Here is a 22,789-nt window from a genome sequence, read left to right on the forward strand (position 1 = left end):
TGATACTCTTATTACTTAGAGATGGTCCAAGCACTGATGACTTTTAACTGTGTATATTGCTGGTTATTATTACAGTATAACAACTGTATTATAAGTTGAAAATATTACGTTAAGTTTCCAACCATACAGTATGTAGAGCAGCAGTGGTAACAACCTGACATGGGGGAAGTGAGAAAACGACTAGGAAATGAATCATACAGTAGCAGAAAAAGAGTAGAATATATGCACATTAACAGTCACACTGGTATTGAGTACAGTATGAATGGCCATAGTCCTAAGACTGATTGGACTGTGCCAGAGTAAGTGCCCCTCTACAAGGCCTCCCTTAGCCTTGTAAAGTTGCCCATTTGTAAGTTAAGATTTGTTTGTATAATTTTCACTCGAAATTAGTATTTAAAAAGAGTCTGGTTCTTGTGAAAGGGATCAGGGTTGTGACAGCAGTCTGTGCTTAGGCACATTTGAGGTAATTGAGAGTTTCCTGGTTTCAGACCAGAGGCGTTGAATCATTGTTGTCATCTGTCATCAAAGGGATTGGAGATGGATTATCATTATTGTAAATGTCATCATACTCTATAAACCTCATAATGATATGAAGAAAAAAAAAATCAGTAGAAGGAAAATCATTGACAGTGAAATTAGATTGCCAGTCAAAATCTGCTAAATAGATTTTATTTTACAGCCCCGCCTAATGCAATGTTGTTTTGACACTTGATACCCCCTGTCCGGGGGTATCATCGGATGGGGCCACAGTGTCTCCTGACCCCTCCTGTCTCAGCCTCCAGTATTTATGCTGCAGTAGTTTATGTGTCAGGGGGCTAGGGTCAGTTTGTTATATCTGGAGTACTTCTCCTGTCTTATCCGGTGTCCTGTGTGAATTTAAGTATGCTCTCTCTAATTCTCTATTTCTTTCTCTCTCTCAGAGGACCTGAGCCCTAGGACCGTGACTCAGGACTACCTGGCATGATGACTCCTTGCTGTCCCCAGTCCACCTGGCCGTGCTGCTGCTCCAGTTTCAACTGTTCTGCCTGCGGCTATGGAACCCTGACTTGTTCAGCGGACGTGCTACCTGTCCCAGACCTGCTCTTTTCAACTCTCTAGAGACCGCAGGAGCGGTGGAGATACTCTTAATGATCGGCTATGAAAAGCCAACTGACATTTACTCCTGAGGTGCTGACTTGCTGCACCCTCGACAACTACTGTGATTATTATTATTTGACCATGCTGGTCATTTATGAACATTTGAATATCTTGGCCATGTTCTGTTATAATCTCCACCCAGCACAGCCAGAAGAGGACTGGCCACCCCTCATAGCCTGGTTCCTCTCTAGGTTTCTTCCTAGGTTTTGGCCTTTCTAGAGAGTTTTTCCTAGCCACCGTGCTTCTACACCTGCATTGCTTGCTGTTTGGGGTTTTATGCTGGGTTTCTGTACAGCACTTTGAGATATCAGCTGACGTAAGAAGGGCTATATAATTTTTTTTGATTTGATTCAACTTTTGTCGGTTACGCACACCATACTATAGGACAATCTCAATTGCATATTATTGTATCCTCCTTTCTTCTCGCTCCTTGCCTCCTTCTCAAACCCCATTAGATGAGAAAGACAAAGACCAAGGTCCCGCCACTCTGACCTTCTCCAATGGGTTTTGAGAAGTAGGCGAGGTGAGGATAATGTAATTCAGATTCTCCCCATGTTGTCGTTGGATGATCTTCCATGCCATTTAGTTTGTTTTCCTTAGAGAAGCAGCCTTTTGCCTGGTGTGTAATTCTAACCTTCGACCCTGTCTGTGTTCTGGACCTGGGTTGTGCTCATTAGGGTACACAATGGTTAAACGAAAACTTGCATTTCTTATTGGACAAGTCCAGATTGTCCCTCCCTGTTTTAATAAGTTTTTTTCCTTTCGGTGCCTGTTGAACACAATCTGGATGACAGGAGTCTGTTTCAAACCAGAACCCACAGAACCAGCTCTAGTTCTAATCTAGAACCCCGATGGGATGTACAGTACTTGAATTGTGTGTTGCAATGACTCGTTGTTCCCGTTTCACTGAGACAAACTAAACACCTACTGTATGTTGTCTAGCTAGCATATCCAGCATTGAGCACCTGTGAATGACTCACTCCCACTCTTCAGTGTGTATTGCATCAGTCCAATATCAGATATATCAGTTTAATTCAGTGTAATGAAACTACCTGTTAGTACTTTCATTTTCTATTCCCGACCTTACAAATAAAAAATACTGTACCCATATACATTTTTAATGTCAAGACGAACTAATATTATAACTACTATTTGGTTGTACAAAGGGATTTGTTTAATCTTTTATTTTTTTAACCAGACAGTTCAAACCAGTGATATTATTACCTTAAATAATATTTGTTTCACAAAAGCATTAGAGCTCAATTAAACCAAACCTATATTGCAGTATTTATGCAGTAGCTCTTTTTCCATCGTCAAATTAACACAGACTGGTCTTGGGTACTGTATAAAACCTGCAACTACACCAGGGCGATCCTCCTCAGGACTGCTTTCACTTTTCAGAATTAGAAGTGTGGGCACGGGATGAATACTGTAAATAAAGACACCTTGTAAACATTTCTATGGCGGGTTTTAATGAATCCCAGCCTTAGTTAGTCGTTTGGTATAAGGCCACAGAGGAATACAGAAAATGGTCATACTGTGACATAACACATCAAAAAGTATTGTCATTCAGTTGTCCTGTCTTTTTAGACCAGAGGTTAAAATGTGCTTCGCAGGTTAAACAAACTAATTACCCTGTCTATGTTTATTTATTGAAGCATGTTCATCTTAAAATATTAGATTTTTGGGTCAATATGGGTCACTGTAAATAGGCAAATGTTCCTTTTTAACACCTATTTGCCAATAAACAGTAACACATTGTGGGCATTGGGGAAATAAATCTGGCATTTTGTATAGTAGCCTGCATTTGGTAAATTATTTCATTCTCATTCTATTGTCAGGCAATAACACTTGCCTTTTAAGGCACTCAGTATTACTGCAACATAATGAACATGGTGGAATAATCGTCACAAAGACACACTCATCACACCCTTTCATCCACAAGACAAACAAAAACTGAGACAGGATACTCTAACCCACAACATAACCGTCAGAAAAAAAAAGACTTCTACAAAAACAAATCACAATGCTCGACAAAACACTTGGACACACAATTGTAAACTACAGATCATTAATAAAGTAAATAAGGTTTATGTTTTGGCGGTGTCCGAGGTGGAACTGAGTTGGAGCCTTCAAATCCGTGAGCAGCTGCTCTTGCAAACATTGTCAGGAAGCCACATCTGCCCACTCGAGTTAGAAGTTCAGAACAAGAAAGTATAGGCTATATATAATTAAGCCCAAACTGAAAAATCACTAAACCAAATAATAAGGATTTCTAGCGTCCTAATCTAGTTCACATTCCAGTGTTCAAATTTGTGGCTGGCTCATCACAGCATCAGGCCCAAGTGGCTGGCTCATCACAGCATCAGGCCCAAGTGGCTGGCTCATCACAGCATCAGGCCCAAGTGGCTGGCTCATCACAGCATCAGGCCCAAGTGGCTGGCTCATCACAGCATTAGGCCCAAGTGGCTGGCTCATCACAGCATCAGGCCCAAGTGGCTGGCTCATCACAGCATCAGGCCCAAGCCAGGGCAGAGGCAGTGCTGACAATTTATTACAGGAATCATGAGGATAATGCACTTTTTGTTTGACCAAATCATGGCTTTAGCCGGCCAATAAATAGGATGTTTTGAGTGATGTGACAATGCAGAATGTGCTCTTTATACGTTTCAAGGCATCCCTTCCATTTTGTTTTTTACATCCATGATCTTGGCTGTCTAACTGATGACAGATTCGGCGCAGGTCTCTTTGCTGATGACGCGTTTGACTTTCAATGTGAGTTTGCGTGATCTCAGCTCAGCCTATCAGAAAATCGAGGTGGCCCATCTTGGTAAGGGGACCAGCCGTTGCCCACTGATCAGCCAAAGGCTCATTACAGATTAGTATAACAGATACATTGTTCAAAAATCTTTAAGAAATCTTGACAGGCCCATGGCCTATCGGCCATGTCACCCTTTTCATTGTTTTATTTTTATATAAAACAAATATTTTTGTCTGTGTCAATTCAGACCAACCCACCTGACAAAAAAATGGTCTATCCCATCTGACATTTGCCAGAATTGTCAATCCACCCCTGCTGCATTGGATTTCTCTTAATGTGACCAAGGGAGATGTCTGCTTTAGGTGTAATGCCTGGAGCCACTAGGTTTGACAGCTCTAATGCAGTTCCACCTCTGACACTATCCGCTATGCGGATGTTGGCTAAAGCGGATCTGATTGAATCTAGCCCTTAAATATTAAAGCTACAAGTAACTTCCAAAATAAAGGAAACACCAACGTAAAGTGTCTTAATAGGGCGTCGGGCCACCATGCGCCAGAACAGCTTCAATGCACCAGATTCTACAAGTGTCTGGAACTCTACTGGAGGGATGCAACGCCATTCTTCCATGAGAAATTCCATCATTTGGTGTTTTGTTGATGGTGGTGGAAAATGCTGTCACAAGCACCACTCCAGAATATCCCATCTGGTGACAGACGGCCATGGCATTTGGTTTACATCGTTTGCGCATCAAACCACTCAGTGACCACTTGTGCCCTGTGGATGGGGGCATTGTCATCCTATGGGGGCATAGCCATGGTAGCCAAAATAATGGCCTGATCAGCATTTTTATACACTGGAAGAACCTGCCCGTCTCTGTTGTAATCTTATTGGCAAATCCTAACTTCCACTTAAATCAATTTTGACTTGAGTGGAAGCTAGGATTGACCCTTTAGCAACAAGTGGACATGTGTGCCAACATAAACAATATGATTATAGTAGCTAGAGTCTGAAGGAAATTCATTGTCGGTTGTGCTTCAAGGCCAAAGGGACCTGCCACATTATATTAGAGCATCCAGGGGTTATAGAAGGGTTGTCACATTCACAATATGTATGCGTATAAGAGAAACTGAGCAAAAGTGAGAAGAGAGAGAATGGGCAAGAAAGACCATGAAGATAGATGAATAAGAGAGAGAAGTGGAGGTAAGAAAAGTGTGAGAGATTGAAAGAGAGGAAGAGGAAGTTGTGGCTCTAGGAAGCGGTGAACTTCCTGAGTGTGATGACAATGAGGGCGAGGAGGACTGAAGCCCCCAGGAAGACAGCGATGACAATAGCTGTGATGGCGCCCGGGCCCAGGACACCTGGACACACATAGTACATGCAACAGGCAAAGGTTAGATCACCAACCTGACACTAGTGTATAAACCATGATTGTCAAGTCAAATTTAAAGTAAAATTCTATTCAAAGTGCATGTAGCGTCTAAATACAATTGTATGGTTTATTACCAATTCATTAAATTTAAAGGGGTTGTGTGGAGCAACTAAGACACAAATAACCCCACCACTGTGCTTTCACCAATGGCTCTTGCCATGAAAATATTGTCAGAATATATTATGTTCTTAATCCTCTGGGTACAACCAAAATTATTGATATTAATAAACTGGTGATGGGAAATGTTCTGAAAAAATTATGACATGAAGTGCCTGTCTCACCTTCCTCCTCATCCATGGCCTGTGAGTGGGTGGTGTCCTCATACTCTAAGGTTAATACTCTCTCCGTCATATCCTTGAAGGGATCTTTGGTGGTGACGTCATATGCCCCGCCACCAGACAGTGTGTCCTGGTTGTCCCCTTGTAAAGTTGGCGTGGGGTCTTCCACGGTCTCTGCGAACAACAACCGTGTGTGTTCACAATTTGAGCATGTTTGTAGACGAGTCTAAAGTGCCTTCAGAAAGCATTCATACACCTTGCCTTATTCCACATTTTGTTGTGTTAGAGCCTGAATTCAAAATGTATTATATAAAATGTAAATCACCCATCTACACACAATACCCCATAATGACAAAGTGAAAACATGTTTTTAGAAAATGTTAGCAAATTTATTGAAAATGAAATAAAGAAATATCTAATTTTACACCCTAGTCAATACATGTTAGAATCACGTTTGGCAGCGATTACAGCTGTGAGTCTTTCTGGGTAAGTCTAAGAGCTTTTCACACCTGGATAGTACAATATTTGCACATTATTATTAAGAAAATTCTCCAGGCTGTCAAGTTGATTGTTGATCATTGCTAGACAGCCGTTTTCAAGTCTTGTCGTAGATTTTCAATCCAATTTATGTCAAAACTAACTTTTTATTTTATTTTATTTCACCTTTATTTAACCAGGTAGACTAGTTGAGAACAAGTTCTCATTTGCAACTGCGACCTGGCCAAGATAAAGCATAGCAGTGTGAACAGACAACAACACAGTTACACATGGAGTAAACAATAAACAAGTCAATAACATAGTAAGAAAAAAGAAAAAAAAGAGAATCTATATACAATGTGTGCAAAAGGCATGAGGAGGTAGGCAATAAATAGGCCATAGGAGCGAATAATTACAATTTAGCAGATTAACACTGGGGTGATAAATCATCAGATGATCATGTGGAAGTAGAGATACTGGTGTACAAAAGAGCAGAAAAGTAAATAAATAAAAACAGTATGGGGATGAGGTAGGTAAATTGGGTGGGCTATATACTGATGGACTATGTACAGCTGCAACGATCGGTTAGCTGCTCAGATAGCAGATGTTTAAAGTTGTTGAGGGAGATAAAAGTCTCCAACTTCAGAGATTTTTGCAATTCGTTCCAGTCGCAGGCAGCAGAGAACTGGAAGGAAAGGCGGCCAAATGAGGTTTTGGCTTTAGGGATGATCAGTGAGATACACCTGCTGGAGCGCGTGCTACGGGTGGGTGTTGCCAACGTGACCAGTGAACTGAGATAAGGCGGCGCTTTACCTAGCATAGCCTTGTAGATGACCTGGAGCCAGTGGGTCTGACGACGAACATGTAGCGAGGGCCAGCCGACTAGAGCATACAGGTCGCAGTGGTGGGTGGTATAAGGTGCTTTAGTAACAAAACGGATGGCACTGTGATAAACTGCATCCAGTTTGCTGAGTAGAGTATTGGAAGCTATTTTGTAGATGACATCGCCGAAGTCGAGGATCGGTAGGATAGTCAGTTTTACTAGGGTAAGTTTGGCGGCGTGAGTGAAGGAGGCTTTGTTGCGAAATAAAAAGCCGACTCTAGATTTGATTTTGGATTGGAGATGTTTGATATGAGTCTGGAAGGAGAGTTTGCAGTCTAGCCAGACACCTAGGTACTTATAGATGTCCTTATATTCTAGGTCGGAGCCATCCAGGGTGGGGATGCTAGTCGGGCGTGCGGGTGCAGGCAGCGACCGGTTGAAAAGCATGCATTTGGTTTTACTAGCGTTTAAGAGCAGTTGGAGGCCACGGAAGGAGTGTTGTATGGCATTGAAGCTCGTTTGGAGGTTAGATAGCACAGTGTCCAAGGAAGGGCCAGAAGTATACAGAATGGTGTCGTCTGCGTAGAGGTGGATCAGGGAATCGCCCGCAGCAAGAGCAACATCATTGATATATACAGAGAAAAGAGTCGGCCCGAGAATTGAACCCTGTGGTACCCCCATAGAGACTGCCAGAGGACCGGACAACATGCCCTCCGATTTGACACTGAACTCTGTCTGCGAAGTAGTTGGTGAACCAGGCAAGGCAGTCATTAGAAATACCGAGGCTACTGAGTCTGCCGATAAGAATATGGTGACTGACAGAGTCGAGTTGGCCAAGGTTGGAGTAGCCAGGAGGAAGGCATGGCCAGCCGTTGAGAAATGCTTGTTGAAGTCTTCGATTATCACAGATTTATTGGTGGTGACCGTGTTACCTAGCCTCAGTGCAGTGGGCAGCTGGGAGGAGGTGCTCTTGTTCTCCATGGACTCCATGGACTTTAGGCCACTCAGGAACATTCAATGTAGTCTTGGTAAGCAACTCCAGTGTATATTTCAAATCAAATGTTATTGCGAGGGTAGCGAAATGCTTGTGCTTCTAGTTCCGACAGTGCAGCAATATCTAACAAGTAATCTAACAATTCTACAACTACCTATTACACACACCTAAGGGACAGAATAAGAGAATACGTACATATTTGGCCTTGTATTTAAGGTTAATGTCCTGCTGAAAGGTGAAATCCTCTCCCAGTGCCTGTTGGAAAGCAAACAACCAGGTTTTCCTCTAGAATTTTGTCTGTGCTTAGTTCGATTCCGTTTCTTTTTACCCCCCCAAAAACTCCCTTGCCGATGACATAACATGATGCAGCCACCACCATGCTTGAAAATATGAAGAGTGGTACCCAGTGATGTGTTGGATTTGCCACAAACACAACCCTTTGTATTCAGAACATAGTTAATTTCTTTGTCCTTTTTGTTGTTGTTGCAGTATTACTTTAGCCTTTTAGCAAACAGGATGCATATTTTGGAATATTTTTTATTTTGCACAGGCTTCCTTCTTTTCACTCTGTTATTTACGTTAGTATTGTGCAGTAACTACATGTTGATAAACCTTGCTCAGTTTTCTCCTATCACAGCAATTAAACTAACTGTTTTAAAGTCAACATTAGCGTCATGGTGAAATCCCTGAGTGGTTTCCTTCCTCTCCGGCAATTGAGTTAAGAAGTATCTTTGTAGTGACTGGGTGTATTGATACACCCTCCAAAGTGTAATTAATAAGTAGACTATTCTGAATCATTTAATTTATTTCTGAACAGACAGGAGTAGCCTAATTCTATAACTTTGGCAAATGTATTTGAATTTATCAGGGGTACTGCAGCCCCTCCAGAACCCTTCTCGCGGCTATGGTTCTATAAGGAAATAAATGATCAAGTGCAACGCTGGAGAGATGCATTGCTGAGAGAGATCATAAAGTGAATCTCATTCTAGTTATGTGAGAGATAAAAGGCCCACTTCTCACACAGCCACACAATGGGGGTCTCAAACATAGGTTACAAAGTTGTACAAACCATAAACCCGAATAAACTCTTAGAATAGAATATCAGGCCCGGGGCTGAAAATCGACTTTTTCACAAATTAACAAAGAGTCAACTCGAATGAATTTTAATCACTTTTAATATAATTTTTACATTGCAAAAAGTGAAAAAGATTTTTTCAGCCACTAGATGTACTGTATCTGGCCAAACAGGTTCTGGAAAGAAACAGTCCAAAACAGAGAGGTGTCGGATCTTGTTCTGGCAGGATCCGGCTCATATTCAGCACTGGATTTAATATTCAAGACATTTCAGCCTATCATTTTTAATTTGTAAAACATTTCCAAATATGTAATTCCACTGACATCATGGTATATTTAATGTTTTTTACCCCTTTTTCGTGATATCCAATTGGTAGTTACAGTCTTGTCCCATCGCTGCAAATCCCCCTCTACAGACTTGGGAGACATTATGGGCTATTGTGTATAGGCCAGTGACATCAATGTTATCCATTTTAAATTCAGGCTGTAACAACAAAATGAGGGAAAAAGTCAAGGCGTGTGAATAATTTCTGTAGGCACTGTATAAACTGTTCAAATGTAGCATTGTGTACATATTCGTAGTGCAAAATATAACTTGTACAGATCTCTTCAGGAAATAGATATTCTACCCTCAATGGGACTACCTGGTAAAACAACGGTTAAATAAAACATTTCCCTGAGGGTAACTGAACAAGCTCAGTCAGACCTGCAACTCTCTAGACTTTAAGTTGCTATTCACATACTATACGCTGGATAAAACCAACCCTGGAGAAAGAGTGTGAACTGAAAATATGACTCATGTTATATTACACATATTACAGTAGCTTTGCTAATGGCTGCTAATATATACGAATTTAGGAATGTAAGCTACTGTATGCTCTTCTATCAGAGAGCCAGTGAGTGACAGAGCTCTGAATGTAAGATACTGAGTACAGAGCTACGTATTAGCCCCAGTCTTTGATGCTACAGTGGAAAGTTGCTAAGCTACTAGCTTCTCCGCGAGCAGCCTCAGACCATGGCTTGAAAGGATGTCTTCGTATGGGGATCAACACTCTCTGTACACAGTACAGGTAGCCTCCTCTGTGTGCTCTCTCAACTCCTTCGCACACCTCGCTCTTCTCTCCAGCTCTCCTCATTCTGCCCCTCTTCTCTTCTCACTGTACACATCTCCTCTCCCGCGTCTCTCACCCCTCACCCACATTCCACAGGTCCTAGCATGGAAGTGCTACACGACTTTTCACACCTTCATTGCAGCCATGGAAACATGATCCAGATCTCTTAAACATCCCTCTCTCTCTCTCTCTTACTACCCCAGTAGAGGAGAGTGAAGGGCCAAGAATAGTAAAAGTGGATTCTGGATAAGGCCAATTGAAGTTACTAAACTGCGACTTGATTTGCTTCAATGATCTGAGAAGGGGTTTTGTGTTAAGTGCACAGCTGAGTGAGCTTGACTTTTTAATTGAAAGGAACAGGGAAAATTCGATCCCAAATCTACAAAGAAAAAAAACGTCCACACACACACACACGTATGCACGCACAAGTGCACACTTTAGGAAGTTGGAAGCACCTTAATTGGGGAGAACAGGCTTGTGTTAATGACTGGAGTGGAATGGTTTCAAATACATCAAACATATGGTTTCCAGGTGTTTGATGCCATTCCATTTACTCCGTTCTGGCCATTATTATGAGCCGTCCTCCCCTCAGCAGCCTCCTGTGGTGCATGTGCGCACACACACACAAGCCCACCTATCCACTCAGACTTACAAATCCTACCCGTACTCACGCTACACATACCAACAAAACCATGTACCAAAAATATTTAAACACAACAGACATAATTTACCGTTCAGTTATAAAACCGCCCACTCTAAACCTTACTGAACTCTGACAATCTCACAACCAAGCATTCCCACCATAGCCGTGGGAAGTAGGGGTGCAAAAAAAACAACCCCCCCCCCCCCAAACAAAACAACTTCCCTCGGCTATGATTCCCACTCAACCTTGCCAATACGTTTAATTTGATAATCTCGAAAATACACATAACCAAACGTATCACTTCAAAAGACTCTCTCACATAGTTGGAATTGAATGTGGCTATCAAAGATAAAAACAGAATAATGTCCAAAGACTTGTGGGCCCATCACTATGATTCCAACATCACACACAAACTCCGATAGCCAACTCTGTTGGTGAGGGCCTGTGTCCTGTGGATGAGCCGAGCAGAGGGCGGTCGGAGTGGGTATTTCTGATGCTGCTGTGTGTGTTGGTTGACTCATGTGTTAACGTGTGGCTTCCTGTGCAGGGGCTGGCTGCAGGTACAGAGCCCTGGGCCCCTGGCCAGCCTTGCCATCAATGAGGCCTTCAGCCTGTGGCACAAAAGGCCGCTTGTGCGGTCATGGAGGGCGGCTGCAGGTCTGCAGTAGAGGCAGGCTCCAACTGGTAACGGCCGGCCAGGCTCAAACCTAGAGTAGCCCAGCCCCTAGACGTCAAACAAGCTTGTTTATCAAATTGTATGAGTTTGTGTGAAAAGGTTGTACCTCCTTGGATAGCTTGGTTGACTGAAGACAGAGAGAAAAAAGTGCTGCGATGTTTTTCCATTGGTGTTTGTTCACCTCCTCAAGGAGGGCAGGAGGAGTTTGCTTCTCAGTAAATTTCCAGTAATGGCTCCCATTTGTAACCGCAGCGCTACCATTGGCCAGCTAAATAATCTCCATCTACTACAGATTGACACTGAGCTATATCTCATGACGCAGTTTCCAAAGGTGTTCTTGCTATTAGTTTCAGGTAATTCCAATCTATAAAATCCTTCTACAGATGTAGGATGTTCATTTGATCAACCTGTTGCAGAATAACGTTTGTAAATTTCAGACTTGATTTTCCCTTACGAAAAATGTATCAACCCATAATTTTTCCCCCATTAATTAGAATCTATTTAATTCACATTTCCAGTTGCTGCAGGATTATTTTCCTGCTGTAGCAAACTGGCTTAAATTAAGATCACATATCTGTACATGGATCTTATATTGGTACCCACGACCAGTCGGTCATAAGACATTAACATGGGTCTTACATCTATGAGGCAAGGAAACACATAGGCTCGCTGTCACTCATTGACATTAGGTGGGCATTTCCAGTGTGGCAGTTAAACTGTCTGTGATCACAAAGGCAGCGAAATTCTGATTGTTTTTCCACTAAGTGGTCTTTTGACCAATCACATTAGATATTTTCACATCAGATCTTTTTTGAAATTTGATAATTTTTTTTTAGAGCTGATGTGATTCGTCAAAAGACCAATTAGTGAAAAAAAGATCAGAATTGGGCTGCCTGTCTAAACCAGCCTCTATGGCATACCACCATGTCTCATTCACCCAGAGGAACAGATCCACATTTCACTAACATACACAGCTAATCTGCTTCACATCCAAAGTCTAACTCACTGATGACGGAACATGCCATCTCAGTAGTCTCGTGCCTCCTGTACACATCCGATACTGTACTACAGACGTTTGTGGCTTGGACCTCTCCAGTCAGGATTTCACACGGCCTGGAGAGATGACAAAGCTTTCATAACGGGTGTATGTGAACGCCACCCTGCCCGGCACTATCCCCCCCCCCCACACCAAAAAAAGGGGCATCACCCATGCCCTCACCCGCTTTGACTTCCTCCTCCTCACAAAACAGGGTGTTAGTTACAAATATCCTGTGTGTTTGTGAGCTTCAGAATTTATAGCAGACCTCTCGTCACCACCTGTAAGCTGGCACAGGTCACAAGTCAGCCAGGAGGGCTCTGGTCTCGGGGGGGGGTGCACTTTAACCTCTATGCGTATTCCGACCTAGCATGCTATTCACCCGCTATTAGTTTGGATGGAGATTGAATAAATGAAGGTGTGGCAGAGGTAGACTACCAGTCAAAGGTTTTGGAACACCTACTCATTCAAGGATTTTTCGTTATTTTACTATTTTCTACATAGTAGAAAGGTGATTCAACTCAAGTTGAAAACAACTCACAAATAGAAATTATTACCAAGGGCTAAAACAAGAGTCAACTAAAAGGATCATTAGAGCCAAACAGACATGTTTATGGAAGACAGATCATCAGGAGTGACAATGTTATCAATATGCATGACTTACTGTATATCCACTCAATGCATTTTTCAGTTTGCTGAGTAGAGTGTTGGGGGCTATTTTGTAAATGACATTTGCCGTAGTCAAGGATCGGTAGGATAGTCAGGTTTACGAGGGTATGTCTGGCGGTATGAGTGAAGGAGGCTTTGTTGCAAAACAGGAAGCCGAATCTAAATTTAATTTTGGATTGGAGATGCTTAATGTGAGTCTGGAAGGAGAGTTTAAAAGCAGTTGGAGGCCACGGAAGGAGTGTTGTATGGCGTTGAAGCTCCTTTGGAGGTTTGTTAGCACAGTGTCCAAAGAAGGGCCAGATGTATACATTATGGTGTCGTCTGCGTAGAGGTGGATCAGAGAATCACCAGCAGTAAGAACGACATCATTGATATATACAGAGAAGCCAGGGATATTGAGTCTGTGCGATAAGAATGCAGTGATTGACAGAGTTGAAAGCCTTGGCCAGGTCGATGAAGACGGCTGCACAGTACTGTCTTCTATCAACGGCGGTTATGATATCGTTTAGGAACTTGAGCGTGGCTGAGGTGCACCCATGGGCAAGTTGCTGCAGGGGGTGCTGAGGTGTTGGCCGGGGTAGGGGTAGACAGGTGGAAAACATGGTCAGCCGTGGAAAAATGCTTATTGAAATTCTCAATTATAGTGGATTTATCGGTGGTGACAGTGTTTCCTATCCTCAGTGCAGTGGGCAGCTGGGAGGAGGTGCTCTTATTCTCCATGGACTTTACAGTGTCCCAAAACTTTTTGGAATTAGTGCTATAGGAAGCAAATTTCTGTTTGAAAAAGCTAGCCTTAGCTTTCCTAACTGACTGAGTATATTGGTTCCTGACATCCTTGAAGAGTTGCATATTGCGGGGGCTATTCGATGCTAATGCAGAACGACACAGGATGTTTTTGTGCTGGTCAAGGTCAGTCAGGACTGGATTGAACCAAGGGCTATATTTAAGTTTTAAAAACCGACGTGTAAAAACCGACGGAGTACTCCCTGACGAAGGCCATGCAGCCGAAACGTGTCGGTTTTTAAAACTTTGTTTCTATTGAACATGCCATACTACTAAATGCATTTTAATTAATTATATGAAGAGTGCCTTGGTCCTCCTTTCTTTTTGATGACCAATTCACCCCTTTTACCAAAGAGCACCTTCTGTCTACCAAATTTACTATTGTGTACCTTAGTAGCGCTTCCCTTCCTCCTCTTTCTACAAGGGCTAGATCTGTTCCTGGTTCGAATTTTTTTAATTGGGCATGCTATTTAAGATGGTGAGGATAGCACTTTTAAAAGAATAACCAGGCATCCTCTACTGACGGGATGAGGTCAATATCCTTCCAGGATACACGGGCCAGGTCGGTTAGAAAGGCCTGCTCGCTGAAGTGTTTTAGGGAGCGTTTGACAGTGATGAGGGGTGGTCGTTTGACCGCGGACCCATTACGCACGCAGGCAATGAGGCAGTGATCGCTGAGATCCTGGTTGAAGACAGCAGAGGTGTATTTAGAGGGAAGGTTGGTCAGGATGATATCTAAGAGGTAGGTTCCTTGATAATTTGTGTGAGATTGAGGACATCTAGCTTAGATTGTAGGACAGCCGGGGTGTTAAGCAAGTCCCAGTTTAGGTCACCTAACAGTATAAACTCTAAAGATAGATGGGGGACGATCAATTCACATATGGTGTCCAGGGCACAGCTGGAGGCTGAAGGGGGTCTATAACAAGCGGCAACGGGGAGAGACTTGTTTCGGGAAAGGTGGATTTTTAAAAGAAAAAGCTTGAATTGTTTGGGCACAGACCTGGATAGCATGACAGAACTCTGCAGGCTCTCTACAGTAGATTGCAACTCCGCCCCCCTTTGGCAGTTCTATCTTGTGGGAAAATGTTATAGTTAGGGATGGAAATGTCAGGATTTTGGTGGCCTTCCTAAGCCAGGAGTCAGACACCGCTAGGACATCCAGGTTGGCGAAGTGTGCTGAAGCAGTGAATAAAACAAACTTAGGGAGGAGGCTTCTAATGTTAACATGCATGAAACCAATGCTTTTACGGTTACAGAAGTCAACAAATGAGAGCGCCTGGGGAATGGGAGATGATGGGGCTGCAGGGCCTGGGTTAACCTCTATATCACCAGAGGAACAGAGGAGGAGTAGGATAAGAGTACGGCTAAAGGCTAAAAGAACTGGTCGTCTAGTGCGTTTGGAACAGAGAGTAAAGGGGGCAGGTTTCTGGGCGCGAAAGGATAGATTCAAGGCATAATGTACAGACAAGAGTATGGTAGGATGTGAGTACAGTGGAGGTATGCCTATGCATTGAGTGACGATGAGAGAGGTTGTCTCTAGAGGTACTATTTAAGCCAGGTGCGGTCACCGCATGTGTGGGGGGTGAAACAACAGGGCTAGCTAAGGCATATTGAGCAGGGCTGGAGGCTCTACAGTAAAATGAGACAAAAAATTACTAACCAAAACAGCAATAGACAAGGCATATTGACATAAGGGAGAGGCATGTGTAGCCGAGTGATCATAGGGTCCAGTGAGTAGCTACGCGAGCTGGAGGCACGGAGATTCAGACAGCTAGCAGGACGGGGATAGCAGCAGGCTAGCAGATGGGCCTCAGGGGGACGTCGCAACGGGGGAACCTGTTGAAACCCCCTCGGACGGTTACGTTGGCAGACCAGTCGTGATGGATCGGTGGGACTCCGTTTCGGCAACAAAGGGTCCAGGCCAATTGGCAAAAGAGCTATTGAAGCCCAGGGATTATCTGATGGATTTCTTCGGCTAGCCGGGAGATGGGCCTAGATTTGAGGCTAGCTCCAGGCTAACTGGTGCTTGCTTCGGGACAGAGACGTTAGCCAGGAGTAGCCACTCGGATAGCAGCTAGCTAACTGCGATGAGCCGGAGTAAACGTTCAGAGCTCGCGGTAGGAATCCGGAGATGTGGTAGAGAAATAGTTTAGAAAAGCATTCCGATACGCTCTGGGTTGATATCGCGCTGTGCAGGCTGGCAAGAGTTGACCGGGCTGAAGCTAGCAGATGTCCTTCTTGGCGCTACAGATCCCGTTACCGGGATCATTTTCCAAAACAACCAATGAATTGCAGAGCGCCAAATTCAAAAATAATCCTAAAAATATTTATAATCATGGAATCACAAGTGAAATATACCAAAACACAGCTTAGTTTGTTGTTAATCCACCTATCGTGTCAGATTTTGAAAATATGCTTTACAGCGAAAGCAATCCAAGCGTTTGTGAGTGTATCAGTCAATGCTAGAACAGTTAGCCTTATATTAACTTGGTCACGAAAGTCAGAAAAGCAATAAAATTAATCGCTTACCTTTGATCCATACCGCATTGGGTGAGGCGGGTTGCAGGAGAGTATGTTTAGTTCGTAGATGGAAAAATTTGATAAAAAATATATACGAAGAAAGAAACGATATATACAGTTGAAGTCGGAAGTTTACATACACTTAGGTTGGAGTCATTAAAACTCGTTTTTCAACCACTCCACCAATTTCTACGGTTTGCAACTGCACATGGGGACAAAGATCGTACTTTTTGGAGAAATGACCTCTGGTCTGATGAAACAAAAATATAACTTTTTAGAGGAAAAAGGGGGAGGCTTGCAAGCCGAAGAACACCATCCCAACCGTGAAGCACGGGGGTGGCAGCATCATGTTGTGGGTGTGCTTTGCTGCAGGAGGGACTGGTGCACTTCACAAAATAGATGGCATCACGAGGAAGGAAAATGATGTGGATATATTGAAGCAACATCTCAAGACATTGGTCAGGAAGTTAAAGTTTGGTCACAAATGGGTCTTCCAAATGGACATTGACCCCAAGCATACTTCCAAAGTTCTGGCAAAATGGCTTAAGGACAACAAAGTCAAGGTATTGGAGTGGCCATCACAAAGCTCTGACCTCAATCCTATATAACATTTGTGGGCAGAACTGAAAAAGCGTGTGCGAGCAAGGAGGCCTACAAACCTGACTCAGTTACACCAGCTCTGTCAGGAGGAATTGGCCAAAATTCACCCAACTTATTGTTGGAAGCTTGTGGAAAGCTACCCAAAACGTTTGACCCAAGTTAAACAATTTAAAGGCAATGCTACGAAATACTAATTGAGTGTATGTAAACTTCTGACCCACTGGGAATGTGATGAAAGAAATAAAAGCTGAAATAAATCACTCTACTATTATTCTGACATTTCACATTCTTAAAATAAAGTGGTGATCCTAACTGACCTAAGATAGGGAATTTTTACTAGGATTAAATGTCAGGAATTGTGGACTCAGGAACTGAGTCCACAAGGAACTCAGGAACTGAGTTTAAATGTATTTGGCTAAGGTGTATGTAAACCAGTCATATGGCAGCAAACTGAAGCATATCAACTTTCCCACAAGTTTATTAAATGCTGTGCCATTATGCAGAATTTATATTGTATGGCCTTTTCACCTGCAGGGATGAGGACTCTCGAATGTCTTAATTATAGGCTACCCCGACTTTGTCTCCTATTTCTGTCCTGTTAAATATTAGCCACTATCAGTATCGACTGTCGTCAGTAGACCTAATAATCACACATATTCAACTGTCAATTTACTGTTAGTTCATTTGTTGGCAGAGTTTACATAATCATTGAATTACATTGTTTTGTTTACCTTTTAGCTCTCTCTGTAAACGCGGTCACGGCCGTGTTGTTGTTGCTGAGGATCATTAGTAACAGATGATAATATAACAAAAGACTAATTAAATGTTTATGGAGCAGAGCGTGGACCAAGACCTAACAGTTTGAACCAGACGCATGGAGCAATACCTGGCCGTGTCATCACACAGTTCCATGGTTAATGCAGGCAATAGACAAGGCTACTATTGTAAACTATTCTCCCTATTATAATTCTATATATACACACTAATCTTCCAACATTAACATGGATTAAATAACGGAATGTGGCAATTTTCAGAATGAATCAAACCACCGCTTTCTTTCTTCCGTGCGTAAAGGCTCTCCAGATCAGAGTATTTTTTAAATCTACCAATTGGAGCTGAAATGGAGATGAATATGTATATATTTAGAAGGCTTTCTTTCATTGATCCCTAATATTCTGAACCTTTTCTCTCTATATATTCTAGTGAGTCTGTCGACACAATTCTAACTCAAAGGTACAACGTATTTTAAAGGGATGGTGGGAGGGTTCTCAGCAGTTGAATGAAATGTATTCAGAGCGAACAAGGTAGCCACACCTGCAGAGCGCGTTATGCAACGGAATAAGGTACACTACATGACCAAAAGTATGTGAACACCTGCTCATCGAACATCTCATTCCAAAATCATGGGCATTAAAATAGAGTTGGTCCCTCCTTTGCTGCTCTAACAGCCTCCACTCTTCTAGGAAGGCTTTCCACTAGATGTTGGAACATTGCTGTGGGGACTTGCTTCCATTCAGCCACAAGAGCATTCGTGAGGTTGGACACTGATGTTGGGCGATTAGGCCTGGTTCACAGTCGGCTTTCAAATTCATCCCAAAGACGTTTGATGAGGTTGAAGTAAGGGCTCTGTGCAGGCCAGTCAAGTTCTTCCACAGCGATCTTGACAAATAATTTCTGTATGGACCTCGCTTTGTACACGGGGGCATTGTCATGCTGAAACAGGAAAGGCCTTCCACAAACTGTTGCCACAAAGTTGGAAGCAGAGAATTGTCTAGAATGTCTTTGTATGCTGTAGTGTTAAGATTTCCCTTCACTGGACCTAACGGGCCTAGCCCGAACCATGAAAAACAGCCCCAGACCATTATTCCGCCTCCACCCAACTTTACAGTTGGCACTATGCATTGGGGCAGGTAGCGTTCTCCTGGCATGCGCCAAAGTTAGATTCATCCGTCGGACTGCCAGATGGTGAAGCGTGACTTGTTGTAAAGGTGGCATCCTATGACTTTCACATTGAAAGTCACTGAGCTCTTCAGTAAAGCCACTCTACTGCCAATGTTTGTCTATGGAGATTGCATGGCTGTGTGCTCGATTTTATACACCTTTTAGCAATGGGTGTGGCTAAAATAGCCAAATCCAATTTGAAGGGGTATCCACATACTTTTGTATATAAAATGTATGTCTGAATACCAAATACGGAGAAGGAAAAGCGTGCATATGGCATAGATTTCCTAAGTCTGAATCAGCCCCCAGGAGAACAGCCAGTACTATGGCTGGGTCCCAATTCTGTAAAACAGTTTAATTTCCTTGTCTACTTTCCTTTAGAATTCACAGAGATGAGGGCATGGGTCACTGGGAGGTTAGTACAACGGAGAAGTATTATGGTTGGGTCCAAATAATTATAAACTTATTTTTTAAAATGTACTTCCCTTCTCAAGAGATGAGGGCTTGGGTCTCTGGAATCTTTGCAAGTGGAGAACAAGATTACTTTGGTTGGGTCCCAATACTGTTAAAACTGTTTTCTTTCCTTGTCTACTTTACTTCGTGCCCACTAAGAGATGAATGAGCTGGATAGGTCAAAAGTTGTAGATTGAGGAAAGAAAGATTTGGTGGCAACGATTTAGTAAGCAGTTTGTATTACGGTCAAGTCAGCAGTCATAGAGGAAATGAGTGGCACCATGACTGGTATCACTGGTCCAAAACAACATGTAGAGCGGAAGTCATTCATACGAGTCATCTTGGAGATTTACTTATCTTGTGGAAAACGGAATGCGGTGGTGCTGATACAGAATCTGATGCTTGTGAGACCATAGACATTCATCATAAAAGGAACTGCAAATCCCTAAAGTAACAAATCATCATAAAAGGAAGTGCAGTTTTAAGAGACAATGCACAAAGTTCCAAGTTCAATGTTAAACTGGACATCATGATCATGCAAATGTAGATCAACAAAGAAACTGCAAGTTCAGTAACTAAATTGTCAACAACACTGTTCATTATCAAACCAACCACCTCAAACTAAAAATGCTTAGATGTTACTATCATTCTGGTGTTATATTTTCCTCACTGCATAGTGACAGTTGTGTACAGGTCATTGTTTTGAGGAAAAAGTGCCATGTTCCTGGTGGCTTGCTGTGGCTCTAACCCTTGACCTGACCCCTAGGGCCTTAATGCTGCTGTGCTGTGTTCCCAAGGCCCTCACAATACCGGGCTTTGTGGAATCCCCTATTTTCCCATGCCGCTCTTTAGGCTTATCACTCAGGTGTGAGAGTAGGAGACAGACATAGAAATGAAGGGAGAGAAAGAGAGGGAAATGGATAGAGGAAGAGAGAGGTAAACAGAGAACTGGAAAGAGGAAAGAAAGAAATGGAGGGATACAGAACTAGAAGACAGTGAGAGAAATAGGGGGGAGAGAGATAAACAAGGGGAAAGGAACAAGAAAAACGAGGGTGAGATACCTCCAGCGAATCTGTTGACTCCGTATCTAGATCGGCAATAAAACCACACACAAAGATAGTACAAAAAGTTTCTTCTAACAAAGCCACTAACACTGATAATAAAAAATAATAAAATAAACCACTACAAATTGCTAGTACTTGGCATCATTTTCAACCATTTTATCAGTGCATTCTTCTGTAGTCAACTCGCAAATACCAGCGTATTTGATATTTTCCTCTCATACCTAACAATTTTCAAAATAAAATGTTCATAAACCCTTATGAATAAGCACATAAAAAGGTTGACAACACTTGGCAGAGTGAAACCACTGGCAAAATGAGCCAATATTTCAGTTTCAGACAGCTTCTAAACGTGAGGCATTATGAAAGCAAGTGAGTCACCGTGTTTGTCAAAGACTAGCTTTCAGTCTCCAAATTTCCATTCGCTCAAACAACTGCATCATTTAGGGTGAGGGCTCACGCAACCGGGCCTCTAGATCAATAGTGGAGGGAAATGACACGTATACACACCTTGAGCTCAGCTAAATATGACCATATTTACCCAAAGCCCACTCAATGAGCAACATTCAGAATAATAGATTTTTCTGATTTGTCCACAGAAATAACAAGTCAAACATTGATTTGAATTCAATTTGAATGTCACTGAAATTGCAGATAATAGAAGACTAGTTGTTGATGTGCTTGTTGGAGTGGATGAAAAGCAGGCAGCATATTTTCTGCCTTCAACTTTGCAACAACTGACTTCAACAACCCTGCATTTCTGGTGGCAAATCTAGTGTTTTTCAACCAACATTGTGTCATTTCTCATCTACTTCTCTCCATAGAAGCCTCAACAACCAAACTATTGTTTCCCCCCAACAATCTTTCCAATCCCTTGACCTTTTGAGGTGAGGTCTGAGTAAGGCAATGTTACAAAACATAAACACACATAATGTAGTAGTAAGTAAATGTATCTTAGTGTGGACGGTTTTTAATGCATTCACACTTGGGATATTCAAAAACATGCAAAGACCAATAAATGCATGTATCATATATTATACTCCTTTCCAAGACTAATACAAGGACAACCAGGAGACAACGTCCGGCAGGGAGCTTACCTGAGTGGATGGTGGCTAGCCAGAGGCCTAGCAGGACCAGAAGGACGAGTCTGGATACACTGCTGCAGTTGGCCATGATGGTTCCTGTGTCGAGCTAGGACGACTGGACTGAGTCTCCAGAGCTCCTGAAGCATGTGCTAGTGAGGGCTGGATCAAAAAAAGAGGGGAAGAGAGAGGTGGAAGAGGGACTGGGTATGGAGAGAGAAGCTTCTGGATGGGGCAGACTTTGCGAACACCTCTCATGAAGGCCCACCCACTTCATATTACTCAAACAAGGAGTTGCCTGTAGACGCTGATCCAAGCTCTGTTCCAACTCTTTTCCACCCAAACATTTAAAATTAGGACTGGGGCAGGGTACGCTGATCCTAGATCTGCTCATGGGAAACTTCTAACCAGAGAGTGGAAGACTTTAGGACTGGCCATTGCAACGCCTCCCCTCCCCAACAGTCAGTCCATCGTCCTGTACCTTCCAGTTAGTAGACGTCACTGATACAGGCTCAGATATTTTCTCACACAGTTTAGGATTTGGGGTAGGCTTATCAGACCCTAGATCTGGGGTTATGGGCGTCAAGCTTGCCACTTGGAGATATTTGGGGGTTTTGGAAGAAGCTGTGCGTTTCAATCTATCCCTATGTTTCGAGTCGACACAGACAGATGTGGGTTATTTAAACAATAAGGCCCGAGGAGGTGTGGTATATGGCCAATACCACAGCTAAGGGCTGCTCTTATGCACGACGCGATCCGGAGGTCTGATATACCACAGCTGTCAGCATTCAGGCTTCGAACCACCCAGTTTATAGCCCTGAATGCTGATTGGCTGAAAGCCGTGGTATATCAGACCGTATACCACAGGTATGACAAAACATTTATTTTTACTGCTCTAATTACATTGGTAACCAGTTTATAATAGCAATAAGGCACCTCAGGGGTTTGTGATATATGGACAATATACCACGGCTAAGGGCTGTGTCCAGGCACTCCGTGTTGCGTCGTGTGTAAGAACATCCCTTAGCCGTACCTCCTCGGGCCTAATTGCTTAAGAATGATTGGAAATTAGGGTAGGTATGCTCAGTAGGGTGAATTGTTTAGGATATAACCCAAAATTACATCAATGCAGGGAATGATAAACTCAGGAGGGAAAAATTATTTGGTTTGGTATTAGATCAATTATAGGATGATAACTACCAATCTAAACCAGTAACTGGGAGGAGATATATTCACAACT

At 42.8% G+C, this 22,789-nt stretch overlaps 1 protein-coding gene across 1 annotated transcript; it reads right to left on the reverse strand.

Moving 5' to 3' along the window:
• Window positions 1-2,588: 2,588 nt before the first annotated feature.
• Window positions 2,589-22,775, reverse strand: LOC139560364 (protein SNORC-like). Its single transcript, XM_071377065.1, has 3 exons — window positions 21,565-22,775; window positions 5,609-5,779; window positions 2,589-5,256 (listed from the first exon to the last, which is right to left on the reverse strand). Exons 1-3 carry the CDS (start codon window positions 21,638-21,640, stop codon window positions 5,147-5,149), a joined length of 357 nt encoding a protein of 118 aa, XP_071233166.1. The 5' UTR covers window positions 21,641-22,775; the 3' UTR covers window positions 2,589-5,146.
• Window positions 22,776-22,789: the final 14 nt, after the last annotated feature.

The sequence above is a fragment of the Salvelinus alpinus genome, chromosome 30, assembly GCF_045679555.1.
Source record: "Salvelinus alpinus chromosome 30, SLU_Salpinus.1, whole genome shotgun sequence".
NCBI classification, from domain to species: Eukaryota; Metazoa; Chordata; class Actinopteri; order Salmoniformes; family Salmonidae; genus Salvelinus; species Salvelinus alpinus.